This window comes from Phacochoerus africanus, chromosome 9 (assembly GCF_016906955.1).
Source record: "Phacochoerus africanus isolate WHEZ1 chromosome 9, ROS_Pafr_v1, whole genome shotgun sequence".
In the NCBI taxonomy this organism is placed as follows: Eukaryota; Metazoa; Chordata; class Mammalia; order Artiodactyla; family Suidae; genus Phacochoerus; species Phacochoerus africanus.
The window spans coordinates 32,324,692-32,348,099 of NC_062552.1; the positions used below are offsets into that span (position 1 = coordinate 32,324,692).

The 23,408-nt window shown below is 51.7% G+C and overlaps 1 protein-coding gene and 1 long non-coding RNA gene across 13 annotated transcripts in view; one reads left to right on the forward strand and one right to left on the reverse strand.

Moving 5' to 3' along the window:
* Nucleotides 1-869: 869 nt before the first annotated feature.
* Nucleotides 870-23,408, reverse strand: part of LOC125134890 (uncharacterized) — a 55,952-nt gene continuing 33,413 nt past the window's right edge. For 3 of the 10 annotated variants that reach the window (XR_007136864.1, XR_007136857.1, XR_007136863.1), the window contains 4 exons: nt 20,431-20,506; nt 10,640-10,760; nt 8,810-8,946; nt 870-1,654 (listed from right to left, as the gene is read on the reverse strand). This is a non-coding gene — a long non-coding RNA (uncharacterized LOC125134890). Of the gene's footprint in view, nt 1,655-6,764; nt 7,917-8,602; nt 8,692-8,809; nt 8,947-10,639; nt 10,761-11,335; nt 11,566-20,430; nt 20,507-23,408 lie in introns of all 10 variants that reach the window. The other 7 variants (XR_007136862.1, XR_007136858.1, XR_007136860.1 and 4 more) reach the window with 6 other exon arrangements.
* The window catches only part of SCUBE3 (signal peptide, CUB domain and EGF like domain containing 3), a 35,690-nt gene continuing 22,504 nt past the window's right edge, over nt 10,223-23,408 (forward strand). For all 3 annotated transcript variants that reach the window (XM_047794379.1, XM_047794381.1, XM_047794380.1), the window contains exon 1: nt 10,223-10,391. In XM_047794379.1, the coding sequence (XP_047650335.1) occupies nt 10,307-10,391 (85 nt within the window). In that variant the 5' untranslated portion in view covers nt 10,223-10,306. The remainder of the gene's footprint in view (nt 10,392-23,408) is intronic.

Here is a 23,408-nt window from a genome sequence, read left to right on the forward strand (position 1 = left end):
GCCAGCTTTGCCGCTGCCTTGCTTCAAAGTCCTGTAGGTTCCCAGTGCCTCTGCAACAAGGTCAACCCCTTGGCATAAGGTGGGAATAGGCTCTTCATCGTCTGGCCCATCCCACCTTCCAGATCTCCCTCCCCGCCCCCTTCAATCCTTGTCTCTGGCGGACCTACATTATTAACTCCCAGTGGACACTCCCTGCTCCAAGCCCTTGCTCACCTCATTTCCACTGCCTGGAAAGCCCTCACCCTCTTCACCCAACTCCACGTTTGTGAATTCTATATATTCTTTGAGGTCGTCTTTAAACCCTTTCCTCCTCTGAGTCTCCAAGCTTCCAGCTGGAATTAATGTCTTTTTTACACCTTTGTTAGAATTTTACTCCAGTGCCCCCATTAAATTTTGGCATTTACCATATTCTGACTTATATTATAATTATTTAGATGCAAATTTTTCTCTTACCTAATTATAAACTTAAAAAGAGAAACCCTGGCGGAGTTCCCGTCGTGGCGCAGTGGTTAATGAATCCGACTAGGAACCAAGAGGTTGCGGGTTTGATCCCTAGCCTTGCTCAGTGGGTTAAGGATCTGGCGTTGCCCTGAGCTGTGGTGTAGGTCACAGATGCAGCTTGGATCTGGTGTTGCTGTGGCTGTGGTGCAGTCCGGCAGCTACAGCTCCGATTAGACCCCTAGCCTGGGAACCTCCATATGCCACGTGAGTGGCCCTAGAAAAGGCAAAAAGACAAAAAAAAAAGAGAGAGAGAGAGAAACCCTGGCATCTTTGAATTCCCATACCCTTTAAGTTCCTGGAACGTAGTAAGTGCACGATGAATGTCAAATTCATTAAAAATAGAATATATGGTTATACAGAAACATACATACAATTAATTCCACATTTTAATTTCATCGACATAGGAATATCTCATTTACAATAATTTCATTTGCAAATTTGCTTGAAGCACTGGATTCCTTGTGGGACTGGAGAATGGTACGTTAAATGGCGGCACCTACTGGTGAAGGGTAGCATTACAGCTTGGGTCCCCCAAGCAGGGGCAACCTAAGTCCTCAATCAATCCCAGCAGGACTGGACTGGGGTGTAGAGGGGCCAGTGAGGGCAAGAGAGGACCAGATTGAGTTCCTGGCTGTCCCTTAGGCCTGAGTCGGGGTCAGGGCTTGTTCTCCTCCAGTGCACTGCAGCTCCTTCAGAACGAGACACCAGGCAGGCCTGTGATGCCCCATAGCTTCGCCAAGTCGGTTCAGCATGATGCCTAGACAGCGCTCCACCTAAGACGGAGAAGTGGTGGAAGGAAGCAGGCAGAGCCAAATAAAAGAGGCCAGCTTTTGCAAGGGTATCAACACTCAGCCTAAGCACATAGCTGGCAAACTTTCCTACCTTTTCCTTGCTACAGGTTTTCAGCTTCTTCTAAAAGGATTCTCCATCCCATACAGGCCCTTCTTGAAAAATATAACAGAAGCTATGGAGTGAACTGAGTTTTATTTTACAGCAATTCACTTTATGAATTGGTTCATGAGTACCTTGAACTTGCTCCCCAAACCTTCACCCATCCTTTCTTTAACCCAGATGCCCAGAGGAATTACAGTTTGGGATGGAGAGGTCTTCTATCTTTCCATCTTTTCTTCTGGGGAGGGACCCCAACGGGGACCTGGGGAAGGAGAGCCATAAGGAAGCAGGACAGAAGGAGCAAAGCTGAACCAGCTCTCAGCAGAGTTAGAAAGCTGACTGAGTGTCCCTAGAGCCCCTCTTTTGCCACATCGTTGTTAAGGCTTCAGCTAATAACCAAAGTTTTGGGTTTTCTTTTTTTTTTTTTTTTTTTTTGCTTTTTAGGGCCGCACCTGCAGCACATGGAAGTTCCCAGGCTAAGGGATGAATGGGAGCTGTAGCTGCTGGCCTATGCCACAGCCACAGCAACACGGGATCCGAGCCACGTCTGTGACCTACACCACAGCCCATGGCAACGCTGGATCCTTAACCCACTGAGCAAGGCCAGGGATTGAACCTGAAACCTCATGGATCCTAGTTGGGTTTGTTAACTGCTGAGCCATGAAGGGAATGTCCTAACTCATAACTAAAGTTTTAAATGACAAAGGATTAATCCTGCCACCTTCTCTCACAGAGATATTTGAATTTGGGACCCAAGGAACACAAGTTTAGCTCAAAGGAGTTATCCTTTAATTATGGGAAGCACCAGTATGAAAGATCTCTGATGAAGGGGTAGTGATGATGAGGGTTCTGCCTCCCCAAAGTTCAGATGGGGAACCTGCCTGTGGACCTCACCCCAGCCACCTTGGTCCCAGGCCTCGGATGACTGCTTCTCTCCCATCTCTTGCTTCCTGCTGCTTTATCCAGATTGCCATCATCCCACTCTCCAAACCCTGGGGGAGATCTTGGGCTCTGGCTTGGAAGGTTCCAGTTCTGATTCTTTGTCTTCCAGAATCTGAGTCCCTGGCCAAAAGAATCCTGTCCTAGGTCCCCTGCATCTATGGGGTCTGTCTTCAGCTTAGCATCTCCACACTGCCGCTGGTTTCCACATTGCCCCTCCAGTCATCTAACCCCTCTGCTTCCACCAGTCTTTCAGGCAACCCCAAGCATTCTCAGGCTGATGGGAGGCAGGGAGGAAGGTCAGGGATGCTCTGCCTCTCCTTTGGATTCCCATGAACTCACCATTCCTTCACTCTTTCATTCACTCAGCAAACACTGATTGAGCACAATTATGCATCATGCATATGCTTGGGACCGGGGATGCAGTGGTGACCAAATTGGGGTCTTACCCTCAAATGTCTGACAAGCCAAAGAGACCAATACAGTACAGATGGCCAGGCCATCGTAGGGGTAGGTTTCAAGGACCACTGAGCTGCAAGCCTGCTGGTGCAGTAGGAAGACTTCATAGACAAGGTACATTTAAGCTGGATCTTGAAGGTGGTAGTGGCTTGCCAGCTGGCAGGAACATGGCATGTGCCAGGCCTGGTGGCCTGGGTGAGATCAGAAGAGAAATATGAAATGTGACTGGAGAGGAGGGTTTGGGACTGGTAGAGAAGACAACATATGTCATGGGAGGGGTTGAAACTTAACTCTGTCCATGGGAGACACACTGAATGCCTGCACCAAGGCCGCAGCAATGGGGGTCAAGGGGAAGCTTGGAACTGAGGGAGGTTTCACAAGTTTCACCCTCAGGATCTAGTGACATGGATGGCGGAGGAGGAGAGAGTCTTTTCAGACTCTGAGACAACCAGCTGGGGCTGCTGAGTGGGTTATGGGACCGTTAACCCCAGGATAGAGACCAGAAGGACAGGAAAAGGGAGAGGGTTGAGAGGAACAGTGAGTTTAGCTGGGGTTCGATTCAGCTTAAGATCTTGAAAAATACCAGTGGAAATATCTACAAGTACGTAAAAATTTAGGACAAGTTAGAAGAGAGACGAGGGAGCCAGAGACATAGATGTGAAAAATCGGACCCATAGAATTAGACTTCAAAAGAAAATGGGGCTAGAAAGAGAGATTCGGGAGTCATCGGCACACTGGTGGCAGCTGGAGCCATAATGCCCCACAAGGTGGGATGAACTGCCCTCTCCTTTGTACTGGACCTTCCACATGACTTATCAGTAGCTCTCCAACAACCTGCAAGGTCAGAATTTTATCCTAGATGAGGAAGTTGAAGCTCAGAGAGGTGAAGAAATGTGCTCAAACTCACCCATTGTTGGAGCTGGTGTTTCAAGTTAGAATTGTGTGACCACAGAGCCGATATTCTTTTCTCCACCCTTGCTGTCCTGGGTTAGAGTCCCAGGGGAGGCCACATAATGTGAAAAGTGAAAAGAGCCAAGCTCTAAGCATTTAAGAGGCCAGTGGAAGGGAGAGTGGCTGGCAGGGTTTTGGGGGAAACGCAGGACTCCAAGATGGGAAAGGAAAACGTTTAGAGCTTCTGATGACGCAGAGAGGTCAGGCCAGATAGGGTTGGCCAGCAGCCCCAGATGTGGAAGTCAGTAGAGACCTGGAAGAGGGGTGTTAGAGGGGGCTGGGCCAGACAGCACAAGGGTGAGTGGTGACAGAAGCAGTGGAGACGGAGAGCGGAAATAATCCGCCGAGAAGTCCAGGAGACTGAAAGGACAGGAGGCAGCAGGGTCCAGGGGAGTCTGCTACTGCTGTGGGATGCTGAGGCTTCTACTGTGTCTACAGGAGGAGAAGGAGAGGATAACTGACAGCACCAGTTCCCTGTAGGGCACATGGATGTGGGATTGGCCTTGGTCCAAAGGAGGGACCTCTCCCAGGAGTGGAGGGAGCGGGCGCAGGAGACAGGAAGTTCATGCCAGATCACTGTTGGCTTTTCAATGAAACAGAAGTCGAGAGCTGAATGGAGAAGCAAGGGGGCTGAGGATGGCAGAGGGGAATCCAGAGCTGGGAAAGGCAGCTGTGCAAAAGGAGACAGGACAAAGGCTCAGGGAAGTCTGGAGACTGGCCGTGTGATGTGGAGAAGTCTGGAACCACACATCAATGTTGATGCCAACTGGCAGGGTGGAGATCGTTGTTTCCTTCATGGAAGCAGCCAGGGAGCAGGTGGAGAGGAAGCAGGTGGCAAATTGACTCAGGTGTGGGGGTGGGCAGGGAGGAAGGGCTTGGAGGACACTGGGATGAGGGGCCAAGGAGGCTGAGCAAGTGGAAGGGCTGGAACAGGGGAGGGCGGCTCGGACCAGGTCACCCCCTCCCCCACCAGGTCCTGGCAGGCCTGCTAGTGGACCATAAAGACAAGACCAAATGCCTTGGAACAAGTTACTCCTAGAATCCCAAGGCTGGAACAGACTTTGAGAGAACGTTTCTTCCAATCTTCTGTTTCTATGGCCAAATGGCGCCTGCCATCCTGGGCAGGTGGGAAACAAGGATTGACCAGGGTCAACCTGTCCACTGACCTAATACAACCCCCCCCTTCTTCTATTTTTTTTAAATTGTTGTTGTTGTGACTGTTCCCTTTTCTCTATATATTTGCTAAGTACTGATTTTTGTTTATCCTTCTATCTTATCCATCTCTTTCTGTTTAAGCGTCACCAAGAGTCTCCTCAAATTCCCCCTAATGTCTTCCAGCCTCCCTGGCTGATTGACTCTGGTGTCCTATGACTTGCCCTGGTGCTCTGTCTGATTGCTTGACATTGCATTCAGATATTACTTTGCATATACAAATCTTGCTTTCCTGGTAAGACCCAGGGCCTTAGGGGGATTGGCCTTGTGATGCGAAGGGGTCTTGTATCCTGCCCTGGTGCTGAAATACATCTTTGATCAGGCACCACATTTTCTATTTCTTTTGCACACTCTAGAGGGCAGAGGACCGCGGGCATTGAGTGGAGGATAGACGTACCATACACCACTTGACAGGATTCCTTGATGGATCACATCATCAGGAAAAGGAAAAGCGAGAACTGGAAGTGGGGGGACTGGCAGCTCAGAGGGTACAGGCCAGGGCGCACTGATCTGGGAGTCAGAAGTCAGGGGAGCCCCAGTTCTGCTTCTAGCTTTGCCTCTGAAATACCATGTGTGACTCAGGGCAGCCCTGTGACCTCTCGTCATCAGACAAAGGTGATGGTTAAGTCCCCTGAAATTCTACTCCTCTGTGACCCTCCAGAGCAAGCGCACTGCCCTCCAACGTCTTGAATGTGAAGGGGCTGGTCTATGACCCTCACACCACTGGGCCTGGTCTGCCCCAAGTGATTAAACTGTCACAGGAGCAAGAATGTGTTAGGTCTCTCTGTTTTCAGAGACTGGAGAGAGAACAGAGAGGGGTACGTATTTCAGAGCTAAGCTTAGGCCCCAAGCCCTGGCTCTGTTCCTTCTTTTTTTTCTTTCTTTTTTTTACTTTCTGCTTTTCTTTCTCCTTCCTTCCTTCCTTTCTTCCTCTCTCTCTCTTTCCTTCTTTCTGGGCCTCAGCTGCAGCATATGGAACTGAAACATAGCTGCAGCTGCTGGCCTACGCCATAGCCACAGCAACACCAGATCCGAGCTTCATCTGCAACCTACACCACAGCTCATGGCAATGTCAGATCCTCAATCCACTGAGCAAGGCCAGGGATCCACATCCTCGTGGATACTAGGCGGGCTCATTACCGCTGAGCCACAAGGGGAACTCCACTCTGTCCCTTCTTATTCAGTCATCTGGGAAAAGTGACTTTAGCCTCACTTTTCCATCAACAAAATGAAGATAACAATTCTTGCCGGATAGACCTGGCACATAGAAAAGCACTGTGTGAGTGGTAGCAGTGAGCTCTGATTTGTGCCCTAGAGTGTCTGTGCCTTTTTGAGGCAGGAAAGAGGTACAAAGCGGTAGGGAAAGGGGGATTCTGGAGCTACTCTACCTGGCAGGTAAGTGTCCTTCCAACTTTCCAATTCCAATGTGCTGCTGATGAGGGCAGTGTGCTGGAATGCTTGGCATTTTGGGAACTTCCTCAGCAGGAGTGTGACAGACAGTAGCCTATGGGAGGGTGGTGAGGCTCGCCCCCAGCTGGCTGCATCACACTTCGCTGTGTCAAAGTCTGGCCTGGGACAAGACTGGTTGTCCCCAGGCACTAAGACACCTTTCCTAAAGACACTTGAGGCCTTTGTTCCTTTTGAGAAGTAGTGGAAATACCAACAAAGAGCCACCACCTATGGAACGCCTATGTGCCAGGGGTTTTCCATTCATGATCTCATTTAATTAACACCATAACCCTATGAGATGGGTATTTTTACTCCTTTTGTTAGAAGAAAAAACTGAAGCTCACTGAGATTGAGTAACCTACCTGAGTCACAGCTGAGATCTGAACTGCAGGTTTATTTCCTCTAAAGCCAGTGTAGTTAAAGAGAGATGATGCCTCACTTGGGAGGTTGTGTGGACATACCCACTTTCTAGATGAGGAAGCTGAGGCTCAGAGAAATGAAATAACTCAGTCAAAATAGATATTTGGCCGGACATTGACCTTGGGGTAGCCTAGTTTCCATGTGCACTTGTTCTCTGTTAGACTATGTTGCCTGTCAAGATAGAGGCCCTGGACTCATTTACAGATGGGGAACCTGAGGGGCAGAAAGAAAACCAAAGGCTCATGGGAGGAGACTTGGCAGGGGAGGAGGAGTCCCTGAATGTGGCAGAGCCCTGGCAGAGGTGTCCTTGGAAGCAGGATCAGAATCGAGAGGTATCGGCTCTGGGCCCGCCAGCCCCATCCTCTCCCTAGACATTTGCAGGAGAAATTAGAGTGAAACGCATGACAGAGGTATTCCTGAAAAAAAAAGTAAAGCCCCAAAGCAAAGTGCAGCCTGAGAGTGAGTGTGGGAGGCCCAGAGAAGCCGGGGACATTCTGCCCCTGCCAGGGAGGGTCCAGCCTGCACTGCTGCTTTGGTAGTAGCACTTGCAAAAGCCATCTCTCTATTCCTGCCTTGTTATCTTCCTAAGTAGCTATCCAGTTGTGAGTCCCTGCAGAAGTAGACAGGGCAGAGCACCCCAATTCACAGTACCCTACGGATATAAGACCTGTTTCTGCTCTGAAGGAAACTTGAATAAAAGACACCAAGATGCAAGAGATATGGAGGCTAAAGTGGGGCCACCTCCTCTCCCTCCCCGCAGGCCAGAGTAATATCCATACTCTGAGGCCCAGGAAATCATGCTGAGCTGGAGAGGAGATCTGAGATGACCTACTAATCTGCCATAGAGAATCCTCTATGCCCACCTCATCGGTGGTGTAAAGGCAGGCTGGAGCCCCCCCTCCCTAGGGGCCCACTGGAGCGCCCACTAGTGTCCAAAGCAAGGCAGAGGCAGAGCAAGGCGCCATGCCATCGTCCTTCCCTGCCTTGGGGGGCTAATCAGCTCTCTGTGCCCCCATGTAGATCAGGCACCATCTGGCATCCTCCAATTCCTTTTCTTTCTTCTTCTTCTTCTTTTTTTTTTTTAAACCACACTCCTGTTTGGGGCAAAGAAGATGGCAAGGTTGCACTTGTTCTCCAGCCCTACACGTAATTGGTGGCAGCAGGCAAAGCTGCTTCAAGGGGAGGGGTTTGCCAATGGAATGAAGGAAGGAGGGAGTCCTAGAGTGACAGGGCTGGAAGGGACCTCAGAGATCATCAGATCCAACCTTTTGTGGCCTACACACCATTCCCAGGACCTATGTGCTCCCATTACAACCATCAATTCTCATGCCAAGCAGGGGTTCTCCAGGCCTCCTCCCCCAGCCTTCCCAAGGGCACTGTCTTCTTCCTACCACTGAGCTAATCCACCCTCTTGTTTTCTAGATGAGGTCACTGAGGCCCACTGAGCTGTGATTTGCCCAAAGGTAATCTTCATCCCAGGACAGAGGCAGGACAAGCACCTCAAATGCCTGAGTCTGTTTGCAGCCTCCTCCTTTTCCAGTCAGTCTCCAGGGAAGGAAAGTCTCAGGGTTTCTCCTGGGGGTTAAGGAAGCCTCTGACAAAGCCCACCTGTCACCCCAGCTAATGTGGGCTGCCAGCATCAAGGGCCTAAGAACTGAGTTATTTTCAGGGGGATGCTGGTCATTGTCCCTTCCTCCTGGGTACCCTGAGGGCTCTGTGAGGTTAGTCTGGACCCCAAAGTTCTTCTCCCTACAGAAAACTAGCTCTGAATTGTAAGTACCTGCCTGGGACAGGACAGTCTGAGTCTGAGCAAAGCCTCATACTCCAAGATCGCTCTCACCACCTTTCAGGAGGTCCTTCCTCTTTCCCCTCAAATGGAAGGAGAGAAGATGCAGAGTTGGTGAAAGCATCAGGAGGTGTCGGCCATGCTGTGCATGGTTCAGGGACACTGCTCCTCTGGCACACTTTCCCCTATTTTTAAAAATACCGTTTATCTTTCCTTTTCCGCTTCTGCGAGTTGGAAGGATGAAAGTTTAAGAATGTTCTGGTCGGGACCACATCTTGAAGGTGGGAGGGCAGGTTTGGAGGAGAATGTCGTGCCTGTCTTTGAGTCCTTGTGTTTACCTACACACACAGACAGATTTCTGCGGGTTAGCTTTTGCCCCTGTGCCCAGCAAAGGAGAGTGTTTTACACTGGAGCCCTGGTCTCTACGGGGTAGGGTATACTGAGGCGCCACCTCCGAGGCCTTAACTGCAAAGGAGTCTGCCCTGGACCTGGCACTTTCAGCTGGGGGAAGACTACTTTCTTCCTGGTCCTCAATTAAAGTGGACTCAGCACTAGGATGGGGATTGAGTCTTGCGGGTGTGGGAAGAGTTGGGGGGGCGTGACTCGACCCGCTGTCGCTGTCGGCACCGCTCTGTTTTTCGAAGTCCTGTTTGGCGGTGTCCTGCGTGTCCGGCTGGGACAGGGGGCACGCCTGAGTGCCCATGCAATCCGGTCCGCCCTAACCGCCCCCCCCCCCACCCTTCACGCTCTTTGTCTTCTCTTGAAGGTGTGCGTGCAAACCTGCGTCGCACAGCTCTCCTCGCGTGCGAGCGCACCCAAGCTCCTCGCTCTCTACGCTGGGAGAGCGGACCAGCCAGAGCCCGGTGCTGTTTGGTCTGGAGCGGAGCGGGGCTTGCATTGATCCATTGATTGTGCGAGGTCTGCGCCTGACCTCCCTGCTCCCGGGGAAGCCGTTTCCATGGAGACCGGGCCCGCTCCCCCAGCGCCGGATTGTAAATTCCTGCAGGCAGCGGCCCGGCAGCCTGGGGAGGGGGCTGCCGCGCCCGGGCGCGCAGGGGGAGCGGCCGCCGCGCCGAGGCCCCATTTGAAAGAAAAAAGGGCACGAAAAAGGAGGTGGTGGAGCAGGAGGAGGGGGAGGAGGAAGAAAACGAAAAGGAGCGAGGAGAGGAGGAGAAAGAGGAGGAGGAGGAGAAAGGCGAAGAAAAAGAGACGGAGCCTGAGAGACGGAGAAAGAGCGAGAGAGGAAGAAAGAGCAGCAGAAAGGGCGTGTTTCTGGCGCTGCGTTTCCCCTCCCCTTTCTCAGGTCTCTCGCTCGGGCTCGGCGCGCTCTCCAGCTGCAGCTCTCTCCCGGCGAAGCTGGGACTTCGGGGGGATTGTACGGAGCAGCCCCGCCGCCGCCGCTTGCCGAGCCGGGCTTGGAGAGGGCGGGGGCCGCCCTCCGACAGCGGCGCCGGGCGTCCCCAGCCTCGTCGCGCTCGCCGCCTCGCTCTCCCCGGCGTCGGGCCGGGAGAAGCCGGCAGCATCGCGAGCCTCCCGCCGAGGGTGCCGCGGTCCGGGACCAGCGCCCGCAGCCCCCGTCCCGGCCCCGGCGGGGCGCCCCCACCCCTCCCCCCTCCGGCGCGCGGGGGCCCGGCCCGCTTCCGCCCTCCCGGGGCTGCGAGACCAGCCCCGGCCGCCCGGCCGCCCGTAGCTCCAGCCATGGGCTCGGGGCGCGTGCCCGGGCTCTGCCTGCTCGTCCTGCTGGTCCACGCCCGCGCCGCCCAGCACAGCAAAGCCGTGCAAGGTAAGGAAGGAGGGGCGCGCGGGCGCGGGGCTGCCGGGGCTGCGGGGCCCGAGGGCGGGGGCGCCTTTCCCGAGGGACAGGGCAGGTGCCGGGAAGCGTGCGGCTGTCAGGACCGGGCACCGGGCACCCGCACTCCTTGGCTGGGACCTGACTTCGGGGCGCTGCGCCCCGGGCCCCCAGGCGAAAGGCTGGAGGAGCCGGGGCGGCACGGATGAGTGAGAAGTTGGGGGTCAAAAGTGACCACGCACCTCAGAATTCTGCCCGACTGCACTGCCACCGCAGCATCTTCGAAAGACTTCTCGTCCTCCAGAAGTAGGATCTTCTCTGCTTTCAAACACTGCCAGAAACTTCAGGTCTGGCCTGGAGAGACTGAAAGAATGAAAACTTTTCCAGCCATGCCATATTATTTCTTCCCCTCGTCCCCAGTCCTCCTCAAAGTCAGACAGAAATTTCGAAGTTGTTGTCTTATCGGTAGAAAAATGTTAAAGAAAAATAGGATCTTTTATGGAAAACCAAAAAACCAACTTGTCTCTCCCTGGATGGTAGGGGCTGAAGGAGAGAAGAAAACTGCGACTCTGGCCCTGGGCAAGAATGTCGCATTTCTGCCTCTTTGGGGGGAAGTCTCTTTCCTCTTTCATGGCTTTCATTTCTTATCATAATATTTATTTATTAAGGCCTCTGGTTTCCAATTCCATTTAAATCCAGGTCAGAATTGCATTGAAATAACAAAGTAAAATTCCAGGCTGGGGAGCCTGACAGATCCCTCCAGGAATTAGAGAGAGACAGGGAGGCCCTCCCGCCCCCTTCCCTGACCCCAGGCTCATTGCCTGGCCAGTCCCAAGGCTGTGCTGGCAGACACCAGGCTGGTGGGCTACAATTCTCCTGGGGTCAGCCTCCCCTCCCCCTTGACCTCCTGCTGCACCCTTCCCGCATTGAGTCCTCACCCAGGACGAGATTTATATGGACAAAAAGAAAATTCCTCCTGGTAAAGCTTTGCCCTGGAGAATATGATTCTGCCTATTGTCGTGGGGGCTCCTTGAAGCCAGGTTGGGGTGTGGAGGTGGCTGGGCCAGAAGGGAATGTTGAACTTGAGAGTTGGGGAAGCCAGAGTCTCTAGCAGTCAGGTCGCTGTGTCCTGGAGCCTGAGCACTTGACTCTTAAGTTGCTCTGTGTCCTGGATGGAAGGTGCCATATCAGTGCCATCCTCTTCTCCCCCAGCACTCCTTCTTCAACTACTCTCTTTCTCCTCCAGCCTGTGCTTTAACAGACCCAAACACTAGAGACCCTTGGCTGTCAAATACTGGACCTCACCCCCACCCCTGCCAACTCCAAAATACCTCTTCTCTAGTCTTGGTTCCAGACAGCCCACTACCACTGCCACCCCCAGTCTGTGAGCAGCCCCTCTCCCCGCTGGATTTGCTTGTGTTTTCATAAACAAAGCTGGCTTTTGTAGTGCATGCTGACTTACTCATAACATGGAATTAGCTAGGGAGTTTAGTCTGAAGGAAGGAACAGATTTCATGCAGTAATCTAGAGACAAGATAAGGACCTCTTTCAAGTTGGAGCCAGTGTCTGTAGTGGCCTAGTGAGACTGGGGGCAAAAGGGGGAGCAAGCAGTATTGGGGGGGGTCGTGGGGCAGATGGAGACTTCTAGAAGGGACAGGTGCCATCAAGCCCAGGCTATCAAGCCCAGGCTTTCAAGCCTGAGAGATTAACTTGTCCTTCAGGGACAGAAGGACTCAGAATCTCTCCAAGGTACTTCAGGCTCCCTCTTTCACTTTATCCTGCTGGCGCTGTGAGAAATGCAGCCAAGAGTGGAGGCCCTGCCCTCAGGGAACTTAGAGGCTATAGTTTTGCCCACTGCTTATCTCACATTGAAGCCACACTTGCTCTGACTGGGCTGCAGTTAGCTTTGCATCTTCCTTCCTTCTTGATCCCTGAGTCTAGGTGTGCATAGATTCCAAGCCTGTCACTTCAGCTACCTTTAACCCTACTAGCCGGGAAATTTATCAACCTGGTCTGCCAGAGATTGCCTAACAATAAGCCTACTGGGTTAGAAGAATGTCTCTGGTCCCAAATCCACAGGCCAATGTTGCAGGAAGGACAACTTCTGAGCAGGCAGAGCAGCCTTACCCATAGACAGTGCTGTGGATGGCCCTTGCTCCCAAACTTATCACCAGTGCCTGAAGGTGTGCTCTGAATGCCACATGCTTTTAAACGACGCTCTAGCAGGTCTTTAACATACAGATACCCTTGGCAAGTATGTTGCCAAGATTTCCTGAACCTCTGGGGATATCTGTGTCTCTGTGTCTTTTCCCCAGAGATTTACCAGGGAAAACCAAAGTGGTATGGAATGGAGAGGGCAGGGACAAGGAGAGGAGCCCTGAGTATGCAGGTGAATATATGTGTGTGTGTGTGTGTGTGTGTGTGCGTGCGTGCATGTGTGTGGTTTACCACGCTCACCCACAGGTGACATAGCTGGATGTCTGTCTGTTGTGACTGAGTCGTTAAGCATGTATAGGGATGTTTTGGTGTCTTTGAGAACTGTGTGTGGATGCGTGGGTGGGTGAGCTTGTGTGCCTGGGAAACAGTGAGAATAGGGTACATGGTTTTGAGTGTTTTTCAAGTGCCTGTCTGTGTATTTTAAAGTAGACAGACTGGATAACCAGGATAATTGTTAACTTAAAAGCATTAATTTGCTTTGCTTTTTTGGGGGTGTGTGTGTGCAGCAGTGGTTAAAAAGACCTAATCCTTGCATAGGGCTCAGGTTACAGCTGAATGAAAAGGTCTCCTGGCCTCCTGGGGAAAACTTGTCCCCAGGGCGGGCAGGGAGAGCCAGCCTAGCCGTTTAGTTTACCTGGTTGTTTTCTCTCCTCATTAGGGACAGAATTTTGATAAAGTCGTGTATTTAGAGTTTCCTAGTAACACCATCCCTGGGACTGAGAGCCTTCATCTGGTGGCAAACAGTGTCTCTCTGTCTCTGTGCGTCTCTCCGGGTCTCTGTCTGGGTGTATGTGTGTCTCTTTCTCCCCCCACCGCTCTCTTCCTCTTTAATGTGGCTGTTTCCTCTCCTCCCTGCTTCCCTGGGCTCCTGTGGCCAGCCCTTACAGTGAGGGGACTGTTCCTCCTAGCCCCTCCCTCCAAAATATGAAATGAAAACCATAACCGAGTCAGCGGGTGAGGGTGGCCCTGTGGGCAGGCGGCTACTGCCCGTGCCGCATCCAGGTCACTCTGGGGAGAGAGGGGCAGGGCCAGTCCCCATTCTTGCCAGCATGATCTTCAGTCAGTTCCCTTTAAGCCTGACCCCCCCCCCCTTCATTTTTCCTAGAGGGTGGAGAAGGGGGGTGGACAGCTTAGAAATTCCTCAGGAATCCCTTTGACCTCTCTTCTCTCAGTGACCTGTCCCCTGGGGGGCTGGGAAAAGCCTGGGCCAGGGGAGGTCTCCTCTTCTTCCCCCTCATCTCCTGAGTCTCTGCAGGCTGGAGCGAGAGAGAGGAGATGAGAAGACACTGAGGCCAGAATAACTGCAGGCAGAGAGAAAAAAAGGGTTTCAGCAACCCCGAAATGAGATTGTTTCCTGAAACCTTGAGGAATCTGAGAACTTGAGAACCGGTTTGAGATGTGAGTGACTGGGACCTGTTGTAAAAGGAGCTGGCCCTGGGTGTGAGTCTGGGAATGCGTGGTGTGCACTCACTGGGGCGTGTGAGCGTGCATGTGCATGACTCAGGGTGTGTGTGTGTGTGTGTGTGTGTGTGCGCGCGCACGCACGCACGCGTGCATGCAGTGCTCCGGTGAGAGGAAGAAGGAAGCCGGCCATGTGCATTTTGTTTTCATTGGAGAAGTAAAGAAGTCAGCTGAGTGCGAGGGGAGGGGGTGGATGGCTTCAGACCCTCTTGAGGAGGTGGAAGTAAAGGAGCTTGCTGCCTGAATTAACCCAGTCCCTGCCCCCAGCTCTGGTCCCCGTGTGTCAGGGTATGGGCCTCTTTTGACGTCCTGTACCCTTAGCACATGACCGCCAACAAGAAAGAGTCCCTGTCAGGGCTGGAAACTGCGGAGCTACTCTGAGGCTGGCAGTGCCCGCAAGAGGCCCAGACCTGGGGACAGCTTCTTCAGGCTCAGCTGTTAGACAGGAGTATGGAAACAGAGGGGCTGCTGGTCCTTGCAGGGAAAGCGACACCGCTGCCCACCCAGGGATGTTCGAGCGGTAGAAGAGGTAGTCGCCTGGCCTGATGGGGAACACAGACCCTCCTCTTGCCCCTTTTGGCCCCTCTGTTGCCAGACTGGCCCCTGTGTTCTTTACATGCTACAAACTGCCAGCCCCAGATGGCTTGGGGTGGGGAGTGTGACAGGTACCAGTGGGTTTAGGCAAATGCAGAGCCTGAGGATTGGGGCCTCCGAGGAAATAAGTGAAATTCTCTTCCTCACTCATAAAATGGACACATATCCATAGGGTCCCTTTCAGCTCTGAGATTAAGCATCTCCTAGAAATCCTTCCTGCTGAAGGTGGAATAGCAAGCCCCACTCCTCCCCAAGCTTCTGGCCGGAATCTTAGGCCCTTTCCTCCCTGGGTCTGCTTCACTGTCCCCTGCCCAGGGCTACATCATGTGGCTACTCTTCCTTTCCCCACCCAGTGATGTGGGCACATATCTGTAGTTCTTACTGTGTCCTTAAGTGGGGGCGCTCCCCCTGGAAACAGCCCCTGCCGAACAAGTGTGTGAATGTGTATGTATCCAACAACACTAGGAAGAAGAGCTGAAATGTTTGGGTTCTGGGCAAGGCCCCAGGGCCCCAGTTCAGGTCCCACACCATATATTCTCACTTCCAAGTCTAGCTCTCTCTATTCTGCTCCAACCTAGACAGCTCCCCTTGTCAGAGCAAAGCACTGTTCCACAGCTGCCATTGGACTTTGCAATTTGGCCCTTCAGGTGGAATGATGACTCTTAAGTAGGGTGCTGTGCCCCACGGTGCCCCTGTGGCTGTAACCACAGCCCCAGAGAGCCGCTGGGTTTGCATTTCAGAGCCCCAGGCCAGGGCCTGTCTGCATCAGGTCCCTGATGGTAACAAGCTGAAGACAGAGCTGGGTGGGAGCTGCTGGGCTGGAGAGAAGACCCAGAGTGAGGAATCCTGGGTGAGGGTGGAGTGTCAGGATATGCGAGCATGGGGGGGGGGGAAAGCAGGAGAAGGGGGGGGCGCTTAAAGGGTAGACCCTGGGGAGCAGGTTTACAGAGAGGACGTTTTTACAAGTTTCTAATTATATTTATTTGGAGTTTTCCTCTGGCGGTTTGAAGCTGTTAACAGCAGGAACCTGTATCCCTGGTGTTTGTTTTTGTTTCTAACCAGCTGCTTGGCCCAGCGTAGTGAATCCAAGGGCAGGAGACACCTGCCCACTGCTCACTCCCGCCCCTTCCTCACTGCTGCTCTGTCTGCTCCCAGCACAGTACAGCCGCCCTCCTCCCGGCCCATGCGCAGCCCTGCCCTCCTGGCCACTGCAGGGCCCCTGCCCAAGGCCTCAGAGCATCCGTGTGCCTACTGCTGACCCGCTACCAGGAACATCCGAATGTCAGTTCTAGGCCATTCCATGGTTATGTGTTAGATGTTTGCTTCATGCTGGGCTAGGTGCTGAGTGGGGGTGGGGGAGGCACAGTGACAGCTAAGGCACAGATTCCTCCCTCACAGGTTAGAGGGACAGTGTATGGTGAGAGCTCACCAGACCTTGAGGCAGAAAACCTCGGTCCAGGCTCCGCACTAGCCATTTTCTTTTCCCAGATACAGGCTCTGGGCTTGCTCCTCACCTCTCCAGTTCGAGGACCACATGAAATGACCTACGTGAAAGAACTGTGCATACTTAGTGGAATTATCTGTCATCTGACATCATCACTGTTTATCTTGTTATTTTTCCATCAGTGTGGAGAGATAAGACTATAATCAGACCTGTGCCCCTGCCCACTGCTGCCTCTCCCTCTACAGTGTTCTGTTCTTTCCCCCCCACTCCCACCATCCTCCGCCCTGCCTGTTCTCCAGAGACCTCTGACTCAGGGTTGTTGGGTTAGTCCACACTGAAAAGGACAAAATCCTTGTCCATTTAGGGGTACATTCAAATGAGCAAGAAGCTGGATTAGGGGATAAATAAGGAGGCTGTCAGGTTCAACCCTGCATCTCTGCAGCCACTAAGCACCAGCTGCTCGTCCTGGCTCTTCTGTTGAGCAGGCTAAGCTGGCATAAGAGGGAAGCATACTTTTTTAACAAGAAAGTGCTCTGTCTCTTCTCCTTAGGGTCATCTGTGTGGTTTCCTGGACTCTCTACAGGCCTCCTCACCCCTACCTAGGCTTTGTCCAGGGTGAGGATGGGCCCAGGCTCCAGCTGAGGTCAAAGCCCAGTTCCAAACTGGGAAGTCAGCCTGAGAAGCCGGAGCTGGGATGCCAGGCTCCACCAGTTTCCCTAGTTGATCTAGAGGTAGAGCAGATGTGCAGGTACATGCAGGGGCACGTGCTGCAGGTTGGGGTGTCATGGCCAAAACCTGGGCGGGTTCTTCTCTGGAGGTTACCTGGATGTGGGAGGCAATGAGGAGGAAGGGGTAAAGGAACCAACCAGGAGCAGCCATAGAATGCTGGTCTCAGGTGGCCCCTGGCACCCTGTCATCAGGTGTTAGTTAGCACTGAGGCTGGGGACATGTGTCTGATGGGGATGCTCTGAAGAGATGCCCGAGCAGTCCCAGAGAACACCTGGAAACCCTGGGACCCTGTGGATTCCATAAGATTCCCTGGGAATCCAGTCCTAGATTTGTTGGCCCCAGTCTCTTCTGGCCCCAGCATGACCAAGTAGATGCCTTCAGTGAGTATCTTTCCTTCTCTTGAGCTGTGAGCTGTGGTGGAGGTCACAGATGAGGCTCAGATCTGGCATTGCTGTGGCTATGGTGTAGGCCGGCAGCTACAGCTCCAATTAAACCCCTACCCTGGGAACTTCCATAGGCTGCAGGTGTGGCCCTAAAAAAAAAAAAAAAAAAAAAGACTAAATATTTTGGAGTTCCCAGGTGGCTCAGCGGGTTAAGGATTCAGCATTGTCATTGCTGTTGTGTGCGTTCAATTCCTGGCCCAGGAACTCCCAGTGCTGTGGGCAGGGCCAGGGGAAAAAAAAACCCAAAAGACTAAATTTCTTGGGACTGCCTTCCCTCCAGATCAGTTGTGGCATTACAGGAGAGTAAAGAAGTAAGCTTTTTGGAGGTCCCTGGTGGTCTAGTGGTTAGTACTTGGCACTTTTACTGGAGCAGCTCGGGTTCAATCCCTGGTCTAGAAACTGAGATCCCACATCAAGCCACTACATAGCGTGGCCAAAAAAAAAGAAAAAAAAAAACAACAACACTTTTTCTCTGCAGTAACAGAACAGAGAAGTGACACAATAGGGACCTCATCCACTCATCCACCAACCCATCCATCTAGCCAGCCACACACCTGTTTAGCAAACATTCACTAAATGCCTGCAGTGTATTAGTCTATCTTGTTCAGTGTTGAAAGCCCAGCACCTAGCACAGTGCTTTGCCTGTTGCAAATGCTCAATAACGGTTTGCTGAATGGTTGTATGAATATGCTCAACTCTATTCTAGCTCCTGTACTTGCTTCATAGATTCAGAAGCCATGATCTCAGGGAGCTCCCAGCTTCAGTAAGGAATATAGTACACAGAAACCAAAAGTTAAATAATGGTATGAGGTAGCACATGAGGCATCACAAGATAGTGGTTGGTCAGGGGATGTGAGGGCCTGACAGTAAAAGCCTTCGGAGTTAAGAGAAAGAGAAGGTGCAGCAAAGGGAGCTTCCCAGCAATGGCACCTCACCTGGGTCCCCAGTGATGGGTGAGGTTTGAAGGCATTTCAGGGGTGGAAAATAGAGGAATGAGGTAGACACAGCAAACATCCTGTGCTAACTGCAATAGGACAAGAAGATGCCAAACCATGTGGCTGCACTAGGACACCAGGCAAGCTCCTTTCAGCCTTCTCACTGGGCCCAGCAGATCTGCCCACACCTACACCCACCCTCTCTGAGGAGAAAGGTAACTACCATGTTCATATAAAGGTGGGGTAGACTTGACCTATGGGCGTTTGCTTATCTGCAGCCTGCGTTCTTGCTCATTTCCACGTGCTATTCCACGTGTGAGATGCTGAAGTATATGAAGTGTTTCCTTGGGAGTCCCCCAGCTTCCCTTTTGGGGTGTACTTACTTTCCCCTCCTCAGGAGGGAATCTTAGGACTGTCTGTGTTGTAATAATCCACCTTTTCTAGTCTGTACTCTAACCCTCCTATCCCCTGCCCCATCCCTCCCTCCCCTTCCCCACCCTTAGCAGAATTTATGGAGTGCTCGGCTAGGAGCTGAAGCAAATCCAGAAGAAATGTCAGATGGTGCTGGGAAAAGCTGCTGCCGTTACAGACTTGTGCATTCATGCCAGGAGAGAGAGGCAGGGAGGTCTTGGCTCATCAGTGGTATCTCTGCTGCCACCACTCTCCCCGAATTCAGCTTTTGATTCCGCCCAGTGCCTGGGGTAGGGGTAAGGGCACAAGAGGACAGCCCTCACAAAGGATCGTGGAGGGCAGTGCAGCTTTCCCAATGGCCCCTGATCCACTTCACCCTCCTCCTAGGGCTGTTCCCAGCATGGGCAGAGCGGGCAGTGGCACAGGCACCTGTGAGGATATGGCTCCCCCAAATTCCCTGTACTGTCATTACCTGCTCCCCTGGCGCAGCACTTCCCCACACCAGGCTTTGAGAAGAAGAGGGAAGGGGAGAGGGGTTCAGAAAGGATCCTGGGGAGAAAGCTAGAAAGGAGGAATAAAGTGGTGAACCTTTAATGAGCCCTTAACTCTATGCCTGCACTGCAGTGCTCAGTATTTGATAAGTGATGCTCGTGGCAGCCCCACGAGGAGGTGCAGTTATCATTGCCCCACGGACAGAGGAAGGAGCTGTAAGCTCAGAGGCTGCCCAGGACCACATAGACATGCGTGCAGCTGGCATCTGAACTTAGCTGGTATCACTCCAGAGCCCCTTTCTCAAACACTCTGTCATGCTGTTGCCCTTGGTCTCTTCCCTGATTCAGCAGATGGTCTAGCATGTTATCTGAGTTGGGAAAGGCAGACAGACCTGAAGATCCGCATGCAGCTGGTCTGAGAGAGAGCCTAGACATTCACTTTTTTTGGCCGTGCCTATTTTCCCAGGTCAGGAAGCGAACCTGCACCACAGCAGCGACCTGAGCTGCTGCAGTGACAATGCCAGATCCTTAACCTGAAGAACCACAAGAGAACTCTTGACATTCACATTTTTTAAAAGGTCCCTGAGGAGAAGTTCCCGTCATGGCACAGTGGTTAATGAATCTGACTGGGAACCATGAGGTTGTGGGTTTGATCCCTGGCCTTGCTCAGTGGGTTAGGGATTCGGCGTTGCAGTGAGCTGTGGTGTAGGCTGCAGACGCAGCTCAGATCCTGCGTTGCTGTGGCTCTGGCATAAGCCAGCGTCTACAGCTCCAATTAGACCCCTAGCCTGGGAACCTCCATATGCCATGGGAAGCGGCCCTAGAAAAGGCAAAAAGACAAAAAAAAAAAAAGAAAGAAAAAAAAGTCCCTGAGGAATCCGTGTGCAGCCACTGGTCTAAACCAATGCATATGCCCAGCAGCATCCACTGTTTTGCCAGCCAGCTAGTAAACACCTGCACCCTTAGAGAACAAAATAAGATGAGACTGTGCCCTTGGGTGTTGAAGGGAATCCTGCTTGGACAAATTGTGGGTGGGCAAGTGTGGTGGGAGGGAGCTCTGAGAGAACAAACTAGTAAGAGGAGACACTGGATATAGTTTGGGGTCCAATTTCAGAGCTCTGTTTTAGGCTTGTTCTGCTTCAAAAGATTCCATCCAAATAGCTGAAGGGTCCCTTGCTCAGTGAGTGACCAGCCAAGTGAGGAAAGCAGAACATGCCACCCAAAATGGCTTAAAGCATCGGCAGAGCAACTCAGCCATGGTTGCAAGTGAGCTAAGGCAATCTGAGTCCCCTGGGATCCCGGACTCACCAGGAATAGGGCTGCCAGGAGGAGCTTTCAGGAGGACAACTTTTGAGCCAGATTTGAGAAGCCAGGAACAGTGTAGCTACAAGAAAAAAGAAAAGACCTCGTCTCGAATGTGCAGAATGAGATGTGGTTGCGTGGAGAGGGGTGGAATGGTTGGGTGTTGGAAAGAAATACACACTGTGTGCAGGGGGGTAGGGAGGGGGTAGGAGGGCTGGAGGAGCCCAACTGCCTGAAGTGTGAGGGCACTGCTGGGAAGCCTGGGTTTGCTGCAGTCGGTGGCAGGATCCACTCCAGTACTGGTGAGCACTGAACTGGAGGCACAGGGAAGACTGGGAGCTCAGGTAGCTGATGCAGAGACAGGCAAGAACCTCTGTGATGGCCCTAGAGAAGGAGCTTCCCAACGAGCTTCCAACTGCCCTGCTGGGGCTGGGGAAGGGTGGAGAGACAGGAGGGGAGAGGGCCCAGAGCAGGAGCAACAGGATGATGACTTGTCACTGGGATTGCCTGGTGCTCTGTCCCTGCTGCTGAGACTCACAAGGGTCACCACAGGGAAGGGGGTGATCGTCCAGTCCCTGCTCCTCCAGAGAACCCAACAAAAGCGTATAAAACAAGAACATGTAAAACTTTGGGTTCCATTCAATGATTGGAATTCATTGTTAAAAGATATTTCTTGGGAGTTCCCGTCGTGGCACAGTGGTTAATGAATCTGACTAGGAACCAGGAGGTTGTGGGTTCGATCCCTGGCCTTGCTCAGTGGGTTAACAATCTGGCATTGCCGTGAGCTATGGTGTAGGTTGCAGACATGGCTCGGATCCCATGTTGCTGTGGCTCTGGCGTAGGCTTGCAGCTACAGCTCCGATTGGACCCCTAGCCTGGAAACCTCCATATGCCACGGGAGCGGCCCAAGAAATGGCAAAAAGACAAAAAAAAAAAAAAGATATTTCTCTCATGGGGTGGGGGGGCATGTGTAACATGGGTACAGAGAATAAGCACTTGGACCTTGGAGTGCTGTGTCTCTCTTCACGCGTTTAAACACATGTGAAATTTCCTCTTTCCCCTGCTAATGGTCTTAACACATATCCAGCCTCCAAAACTCAAACATGAATCCCACCCAGGCATTTTTTGGGGTCCACCCAGGCCCAGAGCACCCCTTATTCAGAAATCGTAGAGCAGAGCTGTCTAACAGAACTTCCTGTGATGTTGGAAATGTTCCATATCTGTGCTGCCCACTAGGGTAGCCATTAGCCACATATGGCTACTGAGGAACTGCATTTTAAAATAATTTTATTTAATTAATTAATTTATTTATTTATTTATGCCTTTTTGCCTTTTCTAGGGCTGTACCCACGGCATATGGAGGTTCCTAGGCTAGGGGTCTAATCGGAGCTGTAGCCGCCAGCCTATACCACAGCCACAGCAACGCGGGATCCGAGCCATGTCTGCAACCTACTCCACAGCTCACGGCAATGCCAGATCCTTAACCCGCTGAGCAAGGCCAGGGATCAAACCTGCAACCTCATGGTTCCCAGTCGGACTCGTTAACCACTGAGCCACCACAGGAACTCCTAAAATAATCTTAAATTTAAATAGCCACAGAACCTAATGGCTACCATATTTGGTGTTTTCTTTTTTCTTTTTCTTTTTGGCTGTGCCAATGGCATGTGGAAGTTCCCAGGCCAGCGACTGAACCTGAACCACAGCAGTAGCCAGAGCCATTGCAGTGACAATGCCAGATCCCTAACCTGCCGTGCCACAAGGGAACTCCTTGGCTACAGAAACAGCACAGTCTTAGAACATCTGTTGTCTGACCCCAGTGATTGAATCCTTACTATCTCAACTTTCCATACATTAGGAACCTCCTATTTGCTAGATACTTTATGAGGTACTTTATACAACTTAACTGTTCACAGACTTTCATGAGAAAGTTTTATCATCCACATCTTATTTATTTTTTAATAATTTTTACTTTTTCCATTATAGTTGGTTTACAGTGTTCTGTCAATTTTCTACTGTACAGCAAAGTGATCCAATCATACATATATATACACTCTTTTTCTCACAATATTCTCCATCATGTTCCATCACAGGTGACTAGATACAGTTCCCTGTGCTATACAGCAGTATAGCACAATTTTAAAGATGAAGAAATGAGAGTCAGAAAAGCCTCCCTAGAGAACAGTGGGACTGGATTTGAATCTGGGACTGACTGATTCCAGAGCTCAGGCTCTTTCTATGATAGAACGTTTCTTAGTACTGCTTTCTCTTCAACATTTAGAAAAACTGGGTCTCCATGCAGCCTCTTACTATCTACAGACGTCCCTCTTGCTCCCTCTCATGAATTGGTTTTCTGTTTCCCCTCTTCTTCGTCCATTCACTTGGGTGACTTCCCAGGGTGGGCCAGCAGGCAGACCCCGTGACTGCAGGGCCTGAGCAAGGTGGGGAGTCAGTGTGCATTACAGCAGTTAGACGTAGTTAACTGTAGCACTGGAGACAGCAGTTAGATGGCATGGTGGACTACTGCAGAGGGGTCAAAGAGAGTAGGAGGGTAGGGTGCCAGAAGATTTGAGGTAGGTGTTTGGAGGCATGCTTGCAAATTTCGGTTCTCAGCCCCTGGAGGCCTCAATCCTGCCCCCAAAGTACTTGAAAAAGAAAACAGATAACTTTTTCAAGCTAGAACTCATAAGCTGTAAACTGGAGCAATTACAGGTATATTTATTCATTCATTAAAAAAATGTATCAAGCACCTGAAGGATTTGGATTCAATGGGTTGGCAATTAGGCCTGAGAATCTGCATTTTAACAAAAGCCAAGCACTTCTGCAGTCCACTGGTCACACTTGGAAGTTACAATCTTGATTTCAAATCTCATTCCTTTTCCTTGCAGTTTGCTATATTATTCTGGGTTTCCCAGTTCATGGCCAGAAGTAGTCTCTTCCTCCTCTGATCCTCCCTTTGATGGAGATTCTCAAGCCTGGCTGCATAT